The sequence below is a fragment of the Onychostruthus taczanowskii genome, unplaced genomic scaffold, assembly GCF_017590055.1.
Source record: "Onychostruthus taczanowskii isolate IOZ18803 unplaced genomic scaffold, ASM1759005v1 scaffold18, whole genome shotgun sequence".
NCBI classification, from domain to species: domain Eukaryota; kingdom Metazoa; phylum Chordata; class Aves; order Passeriformes; family Passeridae; genus Onychostruthus; species Onychostruthus taczanowskii.
The window spans coordinates 13942785-13963163 of record NW_024499017.1 but is presented as its reverse complement, the minus strand read 5'-3'; the positions used below and the strand labels follow the sequence as shown (position 1 = coordinate 13963163).

General features: G+C 52.4%; 1 protein-coding gene across 4 annotated transcripts in view; it reads right to left on the bottom strand.

Moving 5' to 3' along the window:
* Positions 1-20379, bottom strand: part of ZFHX3 (zinc finger homeobox 3) — a 382144-nt gene that overhangs the window by 22795 nt on the left and 338970 nt on the right. For all 4 annotated transcript variants that reach the window (XM_041400380.1, XM_041400385.1, XM_041400384.1 and 1 more), the window contains one exon: positions 5486-5593. In XM_041400380.1, the coding sequence (XP_041256314.1) occupies positions 5486-5593 (108 nt within the window). The remainder of the gene's footprint in view (positions 1-5485; positions 5594-20379) is intronic.

Genomic DNA, 20379 nt, shown 5'->3' with positions numbered 1-20379 from the left:
CTTTCCTTTGCTGGTTCCAGAGGCAAAGCCAACACAGATCCCCTAAAATGCTGCTCTCCATCCTGGTGGGAAGGAAGTCACCACCCACCTCTTACCCATCAGATTCTTTTAGCTAAAGTATCACTGACAGTCCCTTCATCTAAACTTCCATCTCCCAACCAAGCAACATAATGGAAAAGCCAATTAAATGATTATTAATTCATGCTGCTTTCCGTAAGCCAGAGGTTCTCATCTCCCTGCATTCCGTAAACCAGCTTGCCACTTGCCCTAGAAATTTACAGTGGGGTTTCTGCTACTGCCATTGATTTAAACACCACCAGCCTCCAAAAAACTCCTTGCCATGAAATCCAGCTGCTGGCCTGGGAAAGTTCTCAGCAAGAGCAGGGAACAGTGCTTTCACTGCCTGATGGAAAATAGCATTCTGTATTTGGTTGTGCCTCCTTCCTCAAATCACCTCAGTTGTTCTTGGAGCCATCACTCAGCACTGGCCCTCGGACCAGTGGGAGCTGCTACTGTGCCACACAGCCCTGTGCCATCAATGCCCGAGGCTTCTGGCCCCTGTGCCCTCACAGCACCTGTGTGCCTCCTGAAATCCAGGGCTAGTTTATCTGTTTCATCCACTCTCCAGAATCTGCCTTGATGCAGGAATGGCCAGAGCCCACATGGACTGCTGGGGAAGGGCACGGGGCACCCAGAGCTGCTGCAGCCCTGCCACCTCCTCAGAAACATGCAGCCAACATTTCCTCCCCAAACACTGTTTAATTCCCCATTCCCTGAAGGAACTTCCATTCCAATCAGCTGCTGTAGCCCCACTATCAGGCCTGTGCACTACCTGCTGCTCTGCAGCGTTTCTCAGCTCTGTATTTGACAGTAACTCAGCTGACAGGTTAATGCCCCATGCTCGGTGCATTCTGCACCCATCCTCACTCCTGCTTCACAGCCCCAAAAATGGCTGAATAATTTGTTTTTCTAATGCTGTGTCATACCTTCCCACCTGCAGCGAGTACCCACGGCTGAATTACTATTAAATATTCATACCCAGAAGCTCCAGCCGCCACCAGACTTCCCTGCCTTGCTCCATATGAACATGGAACACCCAGCAGATGCCTCTGTGAGATGCCAAGCAGCACCAGGGGCTCCTGGAGCTGGGGCTTTGCTTGGCACCACAGACCTCTCCTGCAGCCCACTGCAGTTCCTGCAGCACCTCCAATGCCACCAGAGCCCAGCCTGCCCCGAGCTCAGCCAGCAGCTGCATGGAGCCAGCCATACTTCTGGGCTGGAGCTGCCACCCAGGAGCCTTCTGTGCTTCACATATCCTTGGGAAAACACAGTTACAGGCAACCTCCCTGTCCTTCTCTCCCATCCCCTCTCCCTGGTTTCCCTCGCTCGGGCGCCAGTGCTGAGCGGCTCCATCGTGCCCTCGTCCCCTTCCTCCCAGCCTCTCAGGCCCCCAGAACATCCCGGCCATTAAGTGCTCCACAAACGCCAGATATTAAAAAAAAGCAGCAAAAAGCAGCCGGGGGGAGGAGCAGGAATAGATTTCCGTCAGGATGTGCCTGACCTGTTTTTTTCAATTTCAGTAATTAGAAAGGCAGTCGGCCTGTAGGAATTATTCATAAACTGCAGGAGCTGTGCAGTATACATTTATGTTAAACATGTCAAATCCAATTGAAATCATGCCTGCCAGCACCATACTCCATAAACACACTTTTCTGCAACAATTTCCCAGCTCTCAGCAGCCCATTAATACTTCCTTTAATAGCAATCTACCACGGATTCGAATCAGGGACGGTCCATTGCACTAATTGCTCTGTTAGGTGAGCATCACGGACAAAAAAAAAAAAGAAAAAAAGAAAAAAATCATTAACAAAAATAAAAGCCCTTCAGGCCAGTCCTCCAGAAAGATTTCATTTCAATCTATATTTTAAGTAGACTTTGTTTCTTGTTTTTGTGGAAAAACCCCTGATATTGTCCATGTACCCAATGGACAGTGCATTAAGGAAGCCTCTGGTAGCTGGGTCACTGCTGGTGACGGGCTCTCCATCAGAGACATGAACCAGCACCACTTCAAATCTGAGAGGCCTTGTACTGCAAGGAGCAGGGCTTCAGCTGAGTATCCATCATCTACATCCTGCCTTAAAAATGGAACTGGGATCAGCCACAATTCCTTTCCCTCTTGCTGGTTTGCTTGTGTTGAATCTCACATTAGCCATGACAAGATAATGTCTAACAATGAGTCATCAGGCACACAGCATCTCCCTGCTCCAGTGTGGGGGCACTGCCATCTTCCAGAACCTTCCAGAAATCACAGAGATTTCTCTACAAATCAAGATCCAATGAGTTCTTCTATGGGATGGAGTTTTCCCTGAGTATATTCAATTGAAAAGTATCACCTAAAAAAATGTTTCTGCTTCACATTATTGCATTTTAAAATAAATATAAAGAATGAATCAATACATTTATTTTGCAGTTGAGACACTTTGACAAGTTTACAGTGAGGTTTTTCCCTTGGTGCTGACAGTAACCCCAGCACAGGTTGCACCTGGGCTGTACCCACCGTGGTGCAGACACTCACCCCTGGGCTGGGGCAGGGAGATGGGCAAAGGAACTCACTGTCTTGTTACACATCTTGAAAACCTTTAAGGAAGTAGAAGAAATAAATCCCCTGTGCACAGTGAGGAAACCAAAGCACAAAGGGGAGTAAATTGCTGAGGAACGTAAGGATCAAATTGTAGGTGGTGAGCAGCAAAAAGTCTGTGCCCCTCCCTTTTCACATGCCCCATCACTGGCTTTCAGCCCACACCTCTCCTGCTCCCATCTCCATCTTCACACCTGGCTCAGAGGCTTTTCCTAAGGTCAGCCAGTCCATCCAAAGTGGGACAGACTGGGCCTGCCTTACTCCCGATGGCAGCTCCTCTATAATCTTCTTGAAGGACCTCTGAGGAACCTTCCCAGAAAACCCACTCCAGTGCTTAAGCCACAGGCTGTACAGGAGGACTTATAAAAATCTGTTATCTAACATCAATCCTTCTCCCTTCAATTTAAGCCCTTTGTGTCTTGTTGTCTGTATCCTCTACATGGAGAACAAGTAATTTCCTTCCTTTCAGAAGCATTTCATGCACAAGACTTATCTTGTCCTCCTCTTTGGTCTTCTTTCGGGTCAAATAAGCCTGTTCATTCCACTTTCTCCTCCTGACTGATGTTGCACTGTTCTGGGCTTTTCCTGATGTTTGGGCTTTCTGAAATTGCTGCTCAGCCTCCCCAACACCCCAGCTCAGGAATGGAGAGCTTTCCAGTACTAATGGAACCCACCAGTGGCACAGTATTGTCACCTACACTGTCTGTGCGTCATTTCAGTCTGTCCTGAAAAGTGGCATCGAAAGCCTTCCCAAGGAGACACTGACTCCAAACAGGACCTTCTTCACATGAAGGGAAATTGGGTCGTGTTGACATGATTTGCTCTTGACAAATCTGTGTCGATTGTTCCTCATCTCATTATCTTCCCATCAGCACTTACAAACAGTTGTTTGGTCAATTCCCGGGAAAATCTGGGGCAGAGATGGCAGGTGCGTGGTTCCCCAGCCCCCCCTTCAGTCAGGGACAAGCCCCGTGCCTGTCCCTCACCGCACCTCCCCTCTCCCCTGCACAGCACAAGAGAGCAGCTGGCAGGTTTGGCATGCTCCAGGCAGTGTCCCAGCACCCAGGTACAGGGCAGCAGGCCAGGCACAACGTTCAGCATCACCAAGTTCCCTGGTGGCCGGGGCCAGGCTCTCCCAGGCTGCTGCTGACACAGCCTGTGCTGCCCTGCTCAGTGAGGGCAAATGCAAAGAAGGCTTCATGTTCTTTAGCTTTATGACACTGTGGTCACAGACTCCCCCTCCTGCTCTGTGTCAGCAGCCTCCTCCTCCTCCTCCAAGGAGAGCTCCCCGGTGCTGCTGCTCCCCTCCCTGCTCACGGCTCCACTGGTACCAGGTCTTCGTGTCCCTGCACTCTTCTGGGCCTGTCACGTACAATCTGACCCAGTTTCTGTTCCTTCCCATGTCTGAGGTCCAGGAGGACTGTCAACACAGTCATGCCCCTTGAGGGACAAGAGCAGAAACAAGAGCAAGGTGTGGTGCCTCCTTTGCACACTGGCTGGACAGCAGCAATTGGTAACACAAGCTGGCTTTAAAGCTCAGGGTGGTGGTGTTACACGCTTGGAAGCAGCCTGAGCTCAGTGCCAGCCCATCACACACACCTTGGCTCGCACAAGGCTGGTCCCATGCTCCATGGGCTCACACACCTGCTCTGTGTCCTCCCCACACAGCTCCCTTCGCAGACCCATGGAGCTGTCCCATTTCTGATCTGCTCCTTGGCTCACAAACACTGGGTTACGAATTTCACTGGCAGGACGAAGAAATTAAACCACCCAGATTCAGAGTTTCTGGACAGAAAACGGTTTAAAAAGTAAGCTCCTTATTTTTCCTTATATATTTTGAGATATAATCTTTGCACACAGATCAGCCTTTTAAAGTGCTTCAGGTTTGGGCAAAGAGCACTATTTACCCTGAAGAGATTTAATCAATAAACAAAACTTACATCTGTGACACTTCACGAAATGGTTGTGCTCAGCATCACACAATCCCACACAATGAACTGAGACTAAAAACCAGCTACAGCCAAGCCAAATTGCATTTCCAGGTTAAGAATCAGTATGTGATGGGAAGGAACACACAGAGCAACCTCAGCGAGTACAGCCTGCACTGAGAGCACAAACTTCAACAGCCCACAGGGCTCAGCTTGCTCTCCTCTCCAGCTGGGACACATCTTCCATTGACTGAGGCCGAGATGGGCTGAGACTGTAACTGTTGAGGTGAAATACCACATTCCATTTTGGGAAGACAATTTAAGGCGAAGTGTCTTTGTCTGGGGCTCACCAAGAGGCAGCTGTGAAGGCAGCAGGAGGGGGCTGCCTGGGAGAAGCGTTTCTGAGGGTTTCTGAGGCATGGCACTGACCAACACTGGGCCTGCCAACCAAACGGGACCTGGAGCCACAACTGCTGTGTCCTGGGCCAAGGAGAATGAATGCCACCTTCAGCACCTCGGGTTCTGGACCCAGGCTGAAGTGGGCAGCAAGGACCAGATGAGGGTGGAAGATGGATGGCCCTCTCCAGAGAATCATCAAATGATATAACCCAACCACGTGCTGGCTGCTGGCAGGAGGGGTTGCCCCTTCTCCCCCCTCCTCTCCTCTGCTGATCCCCATTGCCCAGGTCCAGCCCCAGAGCACCCACGGCCCAGCCTGACCACCACAATTCCCACTGTTGAGGACCTCGAGAAGCCACACACAAAGCCTTCACAGAGGATGACACATGTCACACTGACACCGCCACATTGTGGTCAGCTAAAAAGGGTTTTATGGACCACTGTTTTTTCCACCTCCCCTTCCTGGATTTGAAGAAAATGAGGGACCAAACGGCACGTCAGCTAAACCACAGAATCATACCTGTCCATTTACTCTGGTCCTTGTCCCCTCCACTCTCTTGTTCCTTAGCAGGTTCCTCAGCATCGCCAGCTGTTTCATTGGGCCCTTCCACATCTTCACTGGGTTCTTCTGAAACAAGAAAAGCAGAAAGTGTGACACAGACATGGAAGGCAGTACAGAAGAATAGGTAGCTGCCAAAGAGTAAGAGCAACAGCGAAGGCTGTGCACAAGTGTTGGGTAGCAGGTTATCAACATCACCCAGTGTTCTCCCAGCACACCTGCTACTGCTCAAGACAGAAACTGTAAAGAACTGAGAGATGAAGACAAAACAAAGAACCTTGCCTACTTGTACCACCTGGAGCTGCTGAGGTCCCCTGGTGTCATGTACAGTGACATGGTTCTCTACACAATAAGGTTCCACCCAGCCACACCAGGGATTACAGAAGCATGATTGAGTGACCAGGGCCTCCAGCACCTTCAGCCTCATCCTTCCTCCTCATCCCCACCTCAAGCTCTTCAGACCCAGTGACAGGGTGCAGCACTGACCCTGGTCACCAAGATGCCAGAGCCCACTGCAGACAAATGCCATCCCTCCTGCCCAGACCAAGCTCGGAGCAGCTTGGTCTGCTGCAGCCCCAGCCCAGACATGAGGCACAGGAGGAAGACGCTGGCAGCCTTGCCTTCATCCCAGCAAGAGGAGGAGCCTGCAAACCCGGGCAGCACCATGCAGGTGCAAAAGCACGGAGGAAACACTCAGAGAAGCTCTGAAAGCTCAGAACAAAACATGGAGCACCATGGTGCTGCCCACAAGGACAGCATGGGCACAGCGTGTGTGCAGCTCCACTCCAAGGCACCTCGTCAGGTGGGACTCTGGGGGTGAGAGCACCCTGGCTGCCAGACCCCTTGCAGCAGGGTGTAACAGCCACATTATCATCTGCTCTTATGGGTATTAATGTACAGTCCCTGTAACTGACAGGGGTTACCCCACCACTGGGCTAAAAGAGGCACTTTTAGGCCATTATACCCATTTTTAGGCAGGATAGTTTAGAATTTTAACTCACATTATCTGGTCATGGTAAACGCCATGAACCCACGTAACCCTGAGATTTACCTGCACCACCTAACAGGTTCAAGCACCAGCCCCCATCCTCCTCCTAACAAAGACAGGGCTAGAAATTCAGATTAAAAGTATATATTAGCAGCTTGCAGATACTCAGCAGTGCTGTTTGAGGATATGACAGCCTAAATTGGGAGTGAGAGGGGAGATGGGTGGCAGTGCTGACAAAGGCATCCAACATGTAGAAAGACACATCACTGGTGGAGGGGTGAGACGGGCAGTCTGCCATGTGAGCTGAGTGCTCAAGTTTGCTGGGAGAAGGGCTGTGAAACCAGCAGCTGGGCTCACATTTCAGAAATTAAAATCCCAATCTTTTTTCCACTCTAGGGAAAAAACACAACAAACCATCCCCACTCCAACCCCACCACCCTGGTGCCTTCAAACCACTTCACACAGGGCAAGGGCGTCCCTTCAGCTGGGGCAGCTGCTGTGGAAGCAGATTTTAGCTGGTTTTATTAAAAACCTTTGGTAATGGGTTTCTATATTTAATTTAAACCATCATTTTAACCATTCTTTGCCGGCTCAGGTGCTCCAGGGCCCCCTGGACAGCACGAGGAGACGGCGCGCACTGCCCACGGCCCGCAGCCCATCACCCACTGCCCTGGGCCTGGCCCCCCATTGCACAGCCCCAGCCCCCAGCCCCAGCCCCCAGCCCAGAGCCCCCAGCCCCAGCTCCAGCCCCCGGCCCGGCTGAACAACAAAGGGCGCCTGGCGCAGCGGCACTCCCGGCTGCGACCCGGAGGTGTCAGCATCGGCATGGGAGGAAGAGGAAGGGCGAGCCAGGCTCAGCCGCTGTCTGGGCTCTAACCTGAGCATGTGGAAATAATACGTGTCTTCCAGTGTGCTGTCTGGTTCGAGGGGAATAAAATAGGACATTCATAAGCAGTTACACCATCTGTCTTTATACCATCATCATCATCAACAAGGGAAAAAATAGCTCTTTAAAATGGATGAAAGCCCAGGCTGACAGTAACCGGAAAAATGTGAGCTATGAATACCAATAACGGGAGAAAATGATTAAAAAACAAGGCTACAAACAGCAAGTCCCCAGCACAGCTGGGGCTGCAGCTCCTCGTGTCCGTCCACCACCAGCCTGGACTGAGCCCCCACATCCCTGGCAATGAGCACTCCACAGTGCTGCCCCAGGCACGCTCCCCTCTGCAGACACAAACTGCTCCTGGCTCAACACCCTCTGCCAGGCAGAGGGCAGGGAGCAGATCCAGCTGCAAAACCTCCTACTGCTCCACCCTGAGCTTTTTTCTGAAAAGTAATTTTTCTAAAGCAGGATGGGAAGGGAGCGGAGACTAAGACACGTACCCAGGGAGACTCTGAACCAGCTTGGGTACGTCCTTGTCCCATCCCTGCTCAGCTCCTTGCTGCCAGGGCCTCTGGCACAGAGCCCTGGGGAGGGGGAAGCACCAACCCCACCTGCCTGGTGATCCCCTTCCAGCAGAGCTCTCTGGAAGGCTGAGGATGCTCTGCTCACCATGCTCAGTGTGGCCCGTGGTGCAGCCACCGTCGCTCCCACTGCGCCCAGGGACGCTGGGGACAGCCACCCGCCCGAGCTGGCTCTGTGGGCCCTGACCCACTGAGAACCTGCCTCCAGCGCTCACACCCGTGTCTGACCCAGCTCCTGCCAAGCAGACCTCGGCACTGACAGTAAAAGCAGCCAAGGCCTGCTCCTGAAAACTCTGTGCCCACGCTCTGTGAAGTCAGCTCAGCGGCTGAGCCACAGCGGCAGCTCCACGGCACGGTGCAGGTCTGGAAAGCAAACACCTGTGTGAAGGCACCCAACCATCCACCCAGGTCTGGAAAGCAAACACCTGCGTGAAGGCACCCAACCCTCCAGCCAGGTCTGGAAAGCAAACATCTGTGTGAAGGCACCCAACCCTCCACCCGGGTCTGGAAAGCAAACACCTGCGTGAAGGCACCCAACCCTCCACCCAGGTCTGGAAAGCAAACACCTGCATGAAGGCACCCAACCATCCATCCCCCGAGCTCCTTTGGGCATCCCTCTCTGAGAACAGGCTGGCAGCACATCTGGTAGGGAAAGGTCTGCTCCTCCCCTCAGTCCACTGCACACCCCAAGGAGCTTCCAGTGCCACTGCTAACTGGAGTCAGTGCACGGAGCAGAGCCCACCACTGTCCTCATGACATGGCCCACAGGACCCCCCTGCAGCAGTGTGCAGACCACCCCAAGACCAGCTCCTGAGGCTGAATGAGCAGTGGGCAGCAAGACATAGGGAACTTACTTCCAAACCACCACAACCTTCTTGCTACCACCTGACCCCTCCTCCCCAAAGCTGCACATTCTGTTTGGACTTCAGAGGTGAAAGAGCTGCTGCTGTGGGATTTGTACGGGGGAATCACATCCCTGGGAAATCCAAACAACACACACTGTGCACAGGTTCCCATGCCAGAGCTCCCTGAGTCCATGGTGGTTTTTTAATAACTTTAAAAAGGAATTTTCCCACTGCCAGGGCCCAGGTCAATACTGAGAGCAAGAAGTGCAGCCCCTGGAGCCAAAGGAGCTGCCCTCCCATCTCAATCCATCTGCCCCACACAAAATCCTAGGCAGAGTCTTTGCTTCCTTCATGAATAAATCATTTTAGAGAGCAGTATTTCCTTTTAATTTAAAATTAAACCATTCACTAAGCAGGGGGAGGAGGGGGAAGAGCAGGAGAAGAGTCTGGAAAATCACAAGTATCTGACTTCTGCAGAGGTCAGGGAACCTCTGACTCAGTCACACACCAAAATGGACCAAACCGCCGCATGCGAGTGCACAGGATCCCACCACTGAGATCCGTCCCTTCCCAGACCCAGGAAGTCTGAGAGCTGGAGAAGTCAGCAAATACTGATGGGCTCCAGACCAGCTTGAACAGCTCGACCTCTCACCTCTTTTCTTCTCCCAGCCAGGTTTTCCTTAACAAACCCAGATCTCTTATCCGAAGGGATAAAGGGCATTTCTGGGGTGGCGAAAATGTAGGCATGGGAAAGAGCGTGCGCTGCCTCTCCACCCTCCGGCAGGCTTGAGAGCTGAGAAACATTAGCTGTCATGAACCACAATCAAATCAGGTTTGAAATATTTAGCAGTGGCTTGGAAAATGTGGCGGTGCAGCTCTGACAGGCGAGATGTGCAGACACCCATTTTCCATTATAATGGAAATATCAAGCCTGTTCTGAATATGTATAACCTAGAAAAATGTATTGATTTTTCATTCGGCATTAAAAAAATGAAATACCCTGCAGCTGTCAAAAGCCTTTTGTTAAAAGCTCATCTTTCCTGGAATGAGGTTTACCAGAAACAAGTTTTAATTGTACACAGGGTCTCTCCTTTGGAACAAAAAGAATCTGTGATGCTCCCTTTTTCAGGATAAGTAGCCAAAAAAGCCAACAGAAAGACAGGCCTGAGCTGTGGCTGCCAGCTGCATCCGTGGCTGCTGGGGAGGTGAGAGCTGGCTGGGCTGGGCCCAGCACCTAAGTCTGACCCACAGCCCAAGTGCTGTGACTGGTGTAAGCCTGACCCACAGCCCAAGTGCTGTGACTGGTGTAAGCCTGACCCACAGCCCAAGTGCTACCACTGGTGTAAGCCTGACCCACAGCCCAGCTGCTGTCACTGGTGTAAGCCTGACCCACAGCCCAAGTGCTGTCACTGGGGTAAGCCTGACCCACAGCCCAAGTGCTACCACTGGTGTAAGCCTGACCCACAGCCCAGCTGCTGTCACTGGTGTAAGCCTGACCCACAGCCCAGCTGCTGTGACTGGTGTAAGCCTGACCCACAGCCCAAGTGCTGTCACTGGGGTAAGCCTGACCCACAGCCCAAGTGCTACCACTGGTGTAAGCCTGACCCACAGCCCAGCTGCTGTCACTGGGGTAAGCCTGACCCACAGCCCAGCTGCTGTCACTGGGGTAAGCCTGAGCCCCCCGGCCCTGTGCAGAGGTTGGGGTCCATGTGGAGGAGGGAGGCCCACAGTGGGTCGATGCCCTCCCTCCTGCATGCTGGAAGCCCAGGACGAGCTCGGCTGGCCCCGAGCTGTGCCAGGCTCACTGTGCCGGGCCTGCTGCAGCTGATGAGGAAGGGGCAGCAGGAGCACAGGGAGGGCAGTCCCAGCTCACACCACGCCCCTGGCCCAGCACTCTGCTGTGCTAACAGAGCAGAGACAGAGCCCAGGTGGGGGTCTGACCTCAGCTCCCACTCCACACGTATGTGCTGCAACTCCATCTGTGCCAGCTCCTAGCGGGATTACTCCACATCGGCTTGTTCATTCCTACTGTTCCCTGAAAGGAAAAGCAGGACTCCAAGCAGTGCAAAGGCAGCACAAGCAAGGTTACGAGAATAATGCCACGGAGCTCCATCCTGGATGCAAAGCTGGTGCATGGGTCCCACCTGACAAAGGGCTGCAGGAAGACAATATAATACTACATGTACCTCGGTTTAATGACACTTATTTCCCAGACAGCTGCACTCCAGAGCATGGCCAGAGCATCTCTGCTGCTTTCACTGACAAACACAAACTGCTGACTATAGCGTGCTCAGCTGACACAGACATCACAGAGTCACAGAATTGTTTTGGCTTAGGAGGGACCGTCAAGATCATCTTGTTCCAAACCCCTGACATAAGCAGGGACCCCTTCCACTAAACCAGATTGTTCCAAGCCCATCCACCCTGGCCTTGAACACATGTGGGGATGGAGCATGCACAACCAAGAACCCCTTCCCAGGGAGAACATCACCATTCTCCTACTCCCTGGGAACAAGGCTGTCCATGTTTTCTCAAAACCGGGCTTTATTTTAAGCCAGTGAAACCCACCAGGGACTTACCCCTTTTAATTTCAGTAGGACTAGAAAGGTTGCTGTTATTTTCACACATGAAACATAAAAAAAAGGCAAATTCCTTGAGCATGTTTGTAGTGGAGCGTGATGTGATTGTGTTGTCATTTATGGGAAATAATCGCAAGCCCATCTCTCCCTTTCCCCCCATTTTCCAGTCCAAATAACCATGAAAAATTACACTTCAATGTCAGGAGGACAACAAAGGAGGGGCTTTCTCCTGCGGCTTGACGGCTTTTCAGCCTCCCCTTTCTTGGACAAAAACTACCTTCAATTCTGTTTCATTTTAAATGTGATCTAACAAATGCATCTTGACAAGTTCCTTTCTCTTTTTCTTTTAAACAGTATTTTGCACAGTTTAACCTAGCTCCAAACTGGAATCAGCTGGAAAGGAGATGCATGCAAAAACACACAGATCAAACAGCAAAACAAAAGAGCCCATCTCCAGGTCTGCAGGGAGAGGACGGAGCAGTCTCCACACAGGACCTCTCCTGCAGGACAAAGGTCCAGAGACATCAGGACCCGTGGGAGGAAGAAGATGGAGGAGTCGGATGGCGGAGTGGCAAGGCAGGAGCACAGGAAAGGTGCCTGGGGGACGGGTGCCCAGCCCCACTTTGTGATGGAAGGCAGCCCTGGCCTTCTGCTAAAAACGTGTGGTGGAACTACTCCAGCAGACAGTGGCAGCTTTTGCAGAATCATGGAACCATTTGGGTTGGAAAAGCCCTCCAAGATCACTGAGTCGCACTGCTCCTCCAGCACTGTCAAAGCTTCCACTGACCCACATCCCCAGGTACCACACCCACATGGGTTTTAAATCCTGCCAGAGATGGCGACTCTGCCACTGCCCTGGATAGACTGTGCCAGGGTCGGACAGCCCTTCCCAAGAAGGAATTTTCCCAATACACGACCTAAACCTCCCCTGGCACAACTTGAGGCTGTCTCCCCTTATCCTGTCACGTGTTCCTTGGGGGAAGAGCACTGCAGGCCCTCACCAGATTGTGCCAGTAGAGCAAGAGATGCTTTCTGCTCACTGGGAATATAGGTTCACTTCAGAAAAGCTGCAGAGATCCACAAACAAAACCAGTGCTGATGCCAAGCTGAAGTTAATAGCCAACTTTAGCAACTTTGCAGCAAGGTACATCTTGAGAACACTGTAACTGTAACAAAAATGAGCTATAATTAATTCATGCTTAGCCTTAGGGGCTGAATATGCACAGGAGAGCTCCCAACAACCTTAACCCATCATCCTCACAAACCACACTTAAATGAAACACTAAAATGTCCTCTTTCTGTTTAGGTTTTTTTTTTTTTTTTTAAATATACAACTCCTACTCTGTTCTCTCTCTCCATGGTATTGCTCCAAGGAAAAGTTAATTAATGTCTTGCTGACCCTCTTTCTCCCCCTTCCCAACTGCTTCCCAATCTCAGCACGTTTGGAGTTTTTTTAAGCTCAGCTAGAAACTTGGGAAAGCCGTAACTGCAGTGAACCACTGAAATATCCCAGCAGCCCGTCGGACCACAAGTTCCCAACACAGACATGGGGCAGTGGAGAGGAGTGTGAGGCTGGTCCAGGGCAGGGAAGCAAGAGAATTCAGAGTTAGGGGTTGAGCATGCCCAGGAGCCCCGAGAAGGACAGGGCAAATACACCCAGCAGGCGAGACAGACACTTTGGTATCACAAGGGCAATACCTGTGCAGATTCACCAGGCAGAAAAGACGGCCTGGTAGAGCTGCAGTACCAAAGTTTTTGGTGTGAATGGTCATGGTCTCACTTCACTGCAGAAGAACGGAGGCCACGGCAGCAAGGCAGTCCCTCGAAGACACAGCCCCACTTCCAAGTCTTCATTGCCATGCCACCACCCCTGTGCCAGCACCCTGAGAGCTCTCCCATACCAAACACCACTTGGGGAGGTGCACAGGAGGGAGCAGGTAACACAAGTGAGCTCGTGTACGCACAACAAACACCTGCTGAGGAGAACACGGAGGGGAGACACGCCACAGCTCTGCAGCCACGCAGCTGTCCTCGAGGGCATGCTTGGGGGGTCCCACATCACCCTGCACGGCAGGGATGGCCACAGCCTGGCCTGGGATGTTCCTCCCTGCGTTTGGGTTAGTGGCACTGGCAAAACGTCAGTAATTGCCTTTCCCCTTCTACTAACGAGCTTTCAGCAGCACCGACTTCAGCTTCCTGGAGCCAACAGCCCCTTTTTCTCCACCTCTCTTGGCTTCGGGTAATTGAAAGCGACTGCAATTTCAGCGCTGGCTCTCCAGCACTCAGCTGCACTGGGAGGTCAGGGAATGTCAAGTGAAGCCTTTCCACTCGCTCCCCACCGCCGCAGCGCTCACGGGGCAGCCTGTCCACGGCCCAGAACGGGCAGAACAGCGGGCTGTGAGCAGCCAGGGGAGCCCAGCCCAGCCCCACTGAATGGACAGAACAACAGGGGCTGTGAGCAGCCAGGGGAGCTCAGCCCAGCCCCACTGAATGGACAGAACAACAGGGACTGTGAGCAGCCAGGGGAGCCCAGCCCAGCCCCACTGAACGGGCAGAACAACGGGGGCTGTGAGCAGCCAGGGGAGCCCAGCCCAGCCCCACTGAACAGGCAGAACAAACAGGAGCTGTGAGCAGCCAGGGGAGCCCAGCCCAGCCCCACTGAATGGACAGAACAACAGGGGCTGTGAGCAGCCAGGGGAGCCCAGCCCTGCCCCACTGAACAAGCAGATGGGCTGTGAGCAGCCAGGGGAGCCCAGCCCAGCCCTACTGAGCAGGGATGGCACTGCCCACTGCGGCCTTGCACCACCGTGAGCTGCAGAGCCCTGCTGACCCCTCACTCCTTTTTTCTTCCCTTTTAATTTAAAACAGCAGATGGGTTTATTTTCAAGGAAACTATACCTTCATTCTTATTTCTTTTGCATTATCACAAAACCTTTTCCCCTGTGACGCCCACGTCTCCTGACACACACTGGGGAAGGATCTTCCACTCGTCACCAGACCTCAGGTAGCAGCGGAGAATGGCTGCTCCAGCTCCCAAGTGAAACACAGAGGATCAAGGAAAAGGGAAGAGCACAGAGCAGCTCCCAGTGAGACACACGATGGTACTGGGCGGACAGAACCTTTCAGCCACCCCGGGATGGTGCTTGGGGTCTGCAGTCCCCGAGCCTGGCTCCTTCCCACTAACAAGGGCACGTCAGGTGCTCTGGGGACTGGATCCACTCCTGGAACCTGGAGCAAGGCGCATGCACAGGTGGTGACTCCAGCAGAGGCCTGTGATAAGAATTTATTTCTCTCAATTAGAGGCGCCTGTCCCCAGCCTCAGTTCATCAGCACGGCAGAGCCGAGTCAATGAAAGGCCCGTAACGCGCTAATCAGATGCACAGCGACTTCCTGGAGCTGCCGGCTGCTCCTAAAATAAGTGGCAACTTTGGGATGCGGGTTTCCAGTCCTGCCCCCTCTCTGCCCGCTGTGCTCTGTCTGTGGCCAGGCCAGAGGGGGCTCCCCGGCTGGGTCTGAGGCGCTGCCTGTGCTGCACACTGCAGTGCCCGTCCAAATGTTCTATCTCCACGCCCACAGGAATCCCTCTGTGCCGGGAGCTTCCAAGGATGAGTTACAGATTGTCACATTAAGTTTTTAGGATTTCTTTTGAGTTTGATATAAAATATTTGCTCCCTTCAGCCCAAAACCATTCTGAAATAACCAGTGAATGCCCTGAGCAGAGAGAGAAGGGTCTAAATACCGCCCTCACAGAGCAAATGTAAGACGAAAATGCTAGGGAAGAAACACTGCCGAGTTCCCTTCTGGTGTCCTCAGAAAAACAGCACCTCTGCTTTTGAAAACCTCCACTGAAAGTGCCAGGCCACCCGCGGCAGGCGCAGAGGGAGGGCTGTGTGCCCAGGACACGGTGATGGTCCCTGCTCTCTGGGATGCCTCTGGGCTGTGGCCATTTGGTTTAAAATAAGCAAACAAACAGCCCACGCCCTCCTTCCCCACCCAAAGGGAGCCGCAGGAGCAGGCTGTGAGCGCCATGCTGTGCCCCCAGTCTGGCACACACCGTCCCTGCCCCAGCAGCCCCACGGAAGCCGGCCAGCAGAAGCTCCGAGGCGCGGGGACACTCTCCCTGTAGCCTGCTCGAGAGAGCATCGATCCAACACACACTTGGTGCCTTCAAAGTTGTTTATGATCAATATGCAAATTGCCCACGGCATTGATCTGGTATTAATTTTCAATTAGGGAATCCACAAGAGGTCTCCCAGGGTCAATATCCAACAATCCAAGGTAACTCCACAATGGAGCCTGTGAGACTGATGCTGCCCAGGGCCTGGGGCTGCTCCTGCACCTCCTGTCCTGATACCTGTGGACAGTCCTGATGCCACAGTGGTCCTGGCACTTGGGGCAAGCCCCTGGCAAGTGGATTTAGGCAGCAGCCTTTAACCTGCACACTGTGTTACCTGTGTTAGCATTGTTACTGGTACTGGTGGTGTGGGAAAGCCCAGTGCAGGGCTGTGCACAGCAGCACCTGCGGTCAGTGGCGGGTCAAGGGGCTCCAGCAGCTTCCCGGGGACAGAGCAAGAACCCAAATGCTGCCTTACACCATGGAACACAAGTTACGGAAACCTGCGCTTCTCCAAAAACATGTAAGAAGTGTGAAAGGTGCCTGTGTGTTACACAAAGGTTCCAAAAACTGAAAGTAATAATTGAAAGTGCCTTGAAAGTCTAGAGAAGCATTCCCTTTCCCAGCAGTGTGACCGATCCCACCAGCCACCCTCCCAGCTCCCTCACTTTGGGAGGCCCAGAGTGAGCTAGCTGCTGCCCCAAGCCCCGTGGTGACACTGCACAGGGGACGTCCCCTCCACAGCAGAGGTGATGATGTCTCCTTTGTGCAGGGGAGGTGATGTCCCCTGTGCACCAGCCGGCCTGTGCCCACCCACGGCTCCACCACTCACTGTGCTAACCAGCACATTAGCTACCCAGGCTAATTGGTTTATGGATAACATTAATTACCATGTTGCTCATTAATGGATGAAATCTTTATTGGTTCCATTGATCAGCGGGACTTGTTAGCCGGCCTCCTAACCAATGGCGGATGTAACAAGCTCTCTTATTGGCATATCAATTAATGCAATCAATTTCTGGCCAGCGGCTGCCATTCGCTTCCCTGCTTGTTAGACTGGGGGAGACAGAGTCATGTCAAGTAAGCATTTATTTAAAGAGTTTCTAATTCTTCTTGAGCTGACTTCCCAGCAGGCTTTCTGCCACACAAGGGTTTTCTGCCTCCAGAGACCTTCCCCTTTCCTCCCCTGCAGAATCAGATCTATGACAGTCCCTGCAAACTGAATCATTTCTGTGAAAATATTTATAGAGTCTGGCGAGTAGCCACAGCCAGAGGTATGGGATTGACAAGTCAGACTGTGCAACCATCCCAATTTAACACACTGGGGAGATTGGCAGGAGCACAAACCTGCTCTCCAAGGACAGTTGGGCACACCAGCCATGCTGCAAAGCCTTCCTGCACACGGATTAATGCTAATTCCAGGGTCAGTTCCCCAAATTAGCATAATTTTGTTAGAGAACAACAAGCCCAGGATACTTCTGCCCTATCCCACCTCCCAGAGCAAATGCAGACCATGTCACAGGAGGCTGCACCCAATCCCATCCTACTGGGCTGAGGTTCCCCTGCTGGCAAGAGGCCCCACGTACCCACAGCAATTCTTCCTGGCCTGATCCCCACTCCAGATCTTCACCCAGGTGACTGCCTAGCAAGGATCTTCCCCACCAAACACAATAATAAATCAAACTTTATCAGAGCAGAACTATAAATCTGTGAAGACTCCAATAATTTCTAGCCATGGGAATAACACCACAAAAGTACTTTTTAAACTAATTACTCAGATTCTGAAGTGCTGCCCTAATGAGCCTTCCTTCTGCCCAGAACTTGCTAAGAGAAAAAAAAAAATCTACCTTCAGTACAGTAATTACTGCTTTCCCCTTCAAACTTCTAACTGGAGATCAATGCTGCATTTTAAGACTCATTGATTTACAATTAGCCTGGCTTTCCTGCTAAAGTGTTTTTAAAGCAGAGTTTACTTTTATTTTATTTTGAAATCTCAAAGATCTGGTTCTTAGATTTTACATCCTCATGAGAGGTGTGCTGGGAGCTCGTAGGGAGGCAGGCACACATCGGAACAAGAAAAGAAAACAGGCTCTGTTATGCTGAGATTAGAAAGAAGAGACCGAAATATTTAAGGGATAAACATGAAAAAAGAAGAAGGAGGAAAAGAAACAAAGCTAGAGGAAAGGAAGAAAAAGTGGAAAAAATAAGAAATGTAATTGCAAAGAGATGTAAAAATAAACTGCAGGCTACGGAGGGAGAGTCACTGCTGGGTGGCTTGGAGCTCTCACTGCTCTGTTGCTCATCAGCATCCTCAGGAAACTCAGCAGCAGCTTTGTGCATCTCTGCAAAACAAAGCGCTGGTTAAAAGCAGTGCGTGGCTGCTGTGCAACCTGTCCCGTGAGGAGGGCACGAGAGCAGAGGAAGTGAAGCCATTAAGAATTCCTTGCTGATTGCTTCAAACATGTTTTCTCTACACCATAAAGATAATAGCCTCACAGACACATCTGCCTGCTCCCTCCTGCCTCCTCCCATCGCAGCATCATCTGCTTGGCATGCCCTGCCCTGGATCCCAGCGCTGCAGCAGCTGGACACTGGGACCCAGAGAGGCTGGGGGGGTCTCCACACCTTGGGGATGCTGCAGACCCCAGCAGAGACAGCTCTGGCCGGCCTGTGTCTGAGCAGGGCCTGGGCTCAGAGGCCTCCAGAGGCTCTGTAGCTCCACTGTCTAGGAGGCTATGACCATTTCCAGAGTGTTGTAGCACTGCTTGGGTCTGACTCATTTTTGTGTCATTTCTGCCAGAAATGAGCTACACTGGACAAGCCAGTTCAGCCTTTGCCTCCTGCTTCTGCCTTCAAACCCAACATTAGGAAAGTCTTCCAGGATTAGCATGAGTAGTGACCCAGCTGGAGACACCCAGAGGAGCGGGAAGCAAAGGGAACCACTGGCAAGGGTTTCCAGTTGTGGGACCATCACAGCAGTGCAGCCTGCCCTTCACTTGTGCTCTCACATGTTTTATTCTTTATCACTGTGGGGTCCCCGGTGCCAGTGGCAGAAGATGATCCTGGAGTGATGAAAGCAAAGCAAGAAAATAGGGAAGCATCCCTCCTTTTTGTGTTGCATTTTAGAGAAAGCTGCTTAGCCCCATTTCAAAGACTAATATGAAAAAAGTGCAATTAAATCCTTGAAAAACTGACAGATCAGCAAAACAAAACCACCCGGAGGAGAGCACGATTGAGCCTCATTAAGGAAGAGTTCAGTCTGTTTTTAAAACCTTTCTTAACATTTAGCTGGTACCGCTCAGCAGCCGCCACTCCCAACGCGCCTGGTGCAATTAGTGTCAGAACGCAAAGGAAAAAATCAGCCTAGGAAACAGGAATTAAAGCACCAGATCCAGGCAAGAGAGGAAGGTTTGGCTGTAGTGAGGCCACCTAAATTTGGCCCCCTCCTCGGGGTCCGTGGCAGCGCTCAGCCCCGCTCCACGCGCTCTCACACGCGCGTGCTGCTCACAGAGCACCTGGGGCACACCTGGGCTGGGCAGCGCCTGTGCCCAGCCCCTCCCTGGCCCCAAACGCTGCACGGCTGCCACAGCCCTGCCGAGGCCAGGGTCACCAGGGAGGGACAGCAAATTACACTGACCTCAACAGCAATCACAGCCACTGCCTTGGACAATAAGGAAACGGAGACGCAGGGACAAATCCTGGCGGGCGGAGCGCGGTGCTGACTGAGCCACGCGCCGCCTGGCCGGCCCCAAACGGGACCCGAGCAGGCAGAGCTGCTCCTCTGCAGTGGGGGTGGGGATGGAGCGCATGGGAGACAGAAAAGATGGCAGAGAGATGAAGCCATTTTATTAAATCAGGCAAATTCTAATTTATTCTGGGGAGATGGAGGAGAGAAAATGGATTCATTCTCAGCATGCACACTCCGTATCATCTGATCCAATCCTCACTGCCTCGCCAGAGGGGGAGGGGGCCTCGGCCGGCTGCAGTGCTCCCACAACCAGAGAAAAAGATTAAAAAATAGGACGATTCTCCTTTTGGATTGTACAGCAGTCACGGGGGGAAAGGCTTTTCCTGGGGGCGTGAGGTGCCATGCCCTGCTGTCAGCCGTGCCTGGGTTTGGGGGTTTGCCCCTTGGGGACGTGGAGCGGGCAGCACAAGGACCAGGGCCCAGCACAGCACACACACCACACAGCCAAAGGAGGCAGAGATGTGTGGGAGGAACATCCTGCAGGGATCCTGCACGCTGCCATTTTTGGTGTTCACCCCAGCATGCACCCTCACAGCTGGCAGGGTAATCACCATCATTCTTCACCAGTAAGAGATGCTGGAATAAAAGCGCCATGTCGGCAGCACCGAGGAGGCTGGTGGGACCTCATGCACCAGTGCAGAGCACCACCAGGACACCACGGGTGCATGTGACCATGCACTTCAGGCTGCTCATGCTGCAGCCAGCACAGTGCTTCCACAGGTCTCAGCAGAACTCAGGAGCTGAGCTCCTCTGTGGCTCCAGCACTGCACAGTTTTGGAACAGGGACTGAGTGAAAACACAGAGGCTTGGTTAAACAGCACTGAAGAAAAGCAACAGAGCTCCTGCTGCAGAGGACAGCCATCTCTGGGACTCATGGGGCAGCCACCCTGCCAAAGGAACAGACACCTGCAGCCCCTCACTGCCTGCACAGGGGACAAGGGCACTTGGGGATGGACAGGGACAATGCCGGCACCCCAACAAAGGGGAAGGAGAAATGTTGCTGCTCAAAGCTCCGTGGGCACCAAGGTACCTCCCATTTCAGAATCAACTAGAGGAAAATGAGAACACCACATAATTAATTACCAGTGGCCCAATAAGTCCAGAAAAACAAACA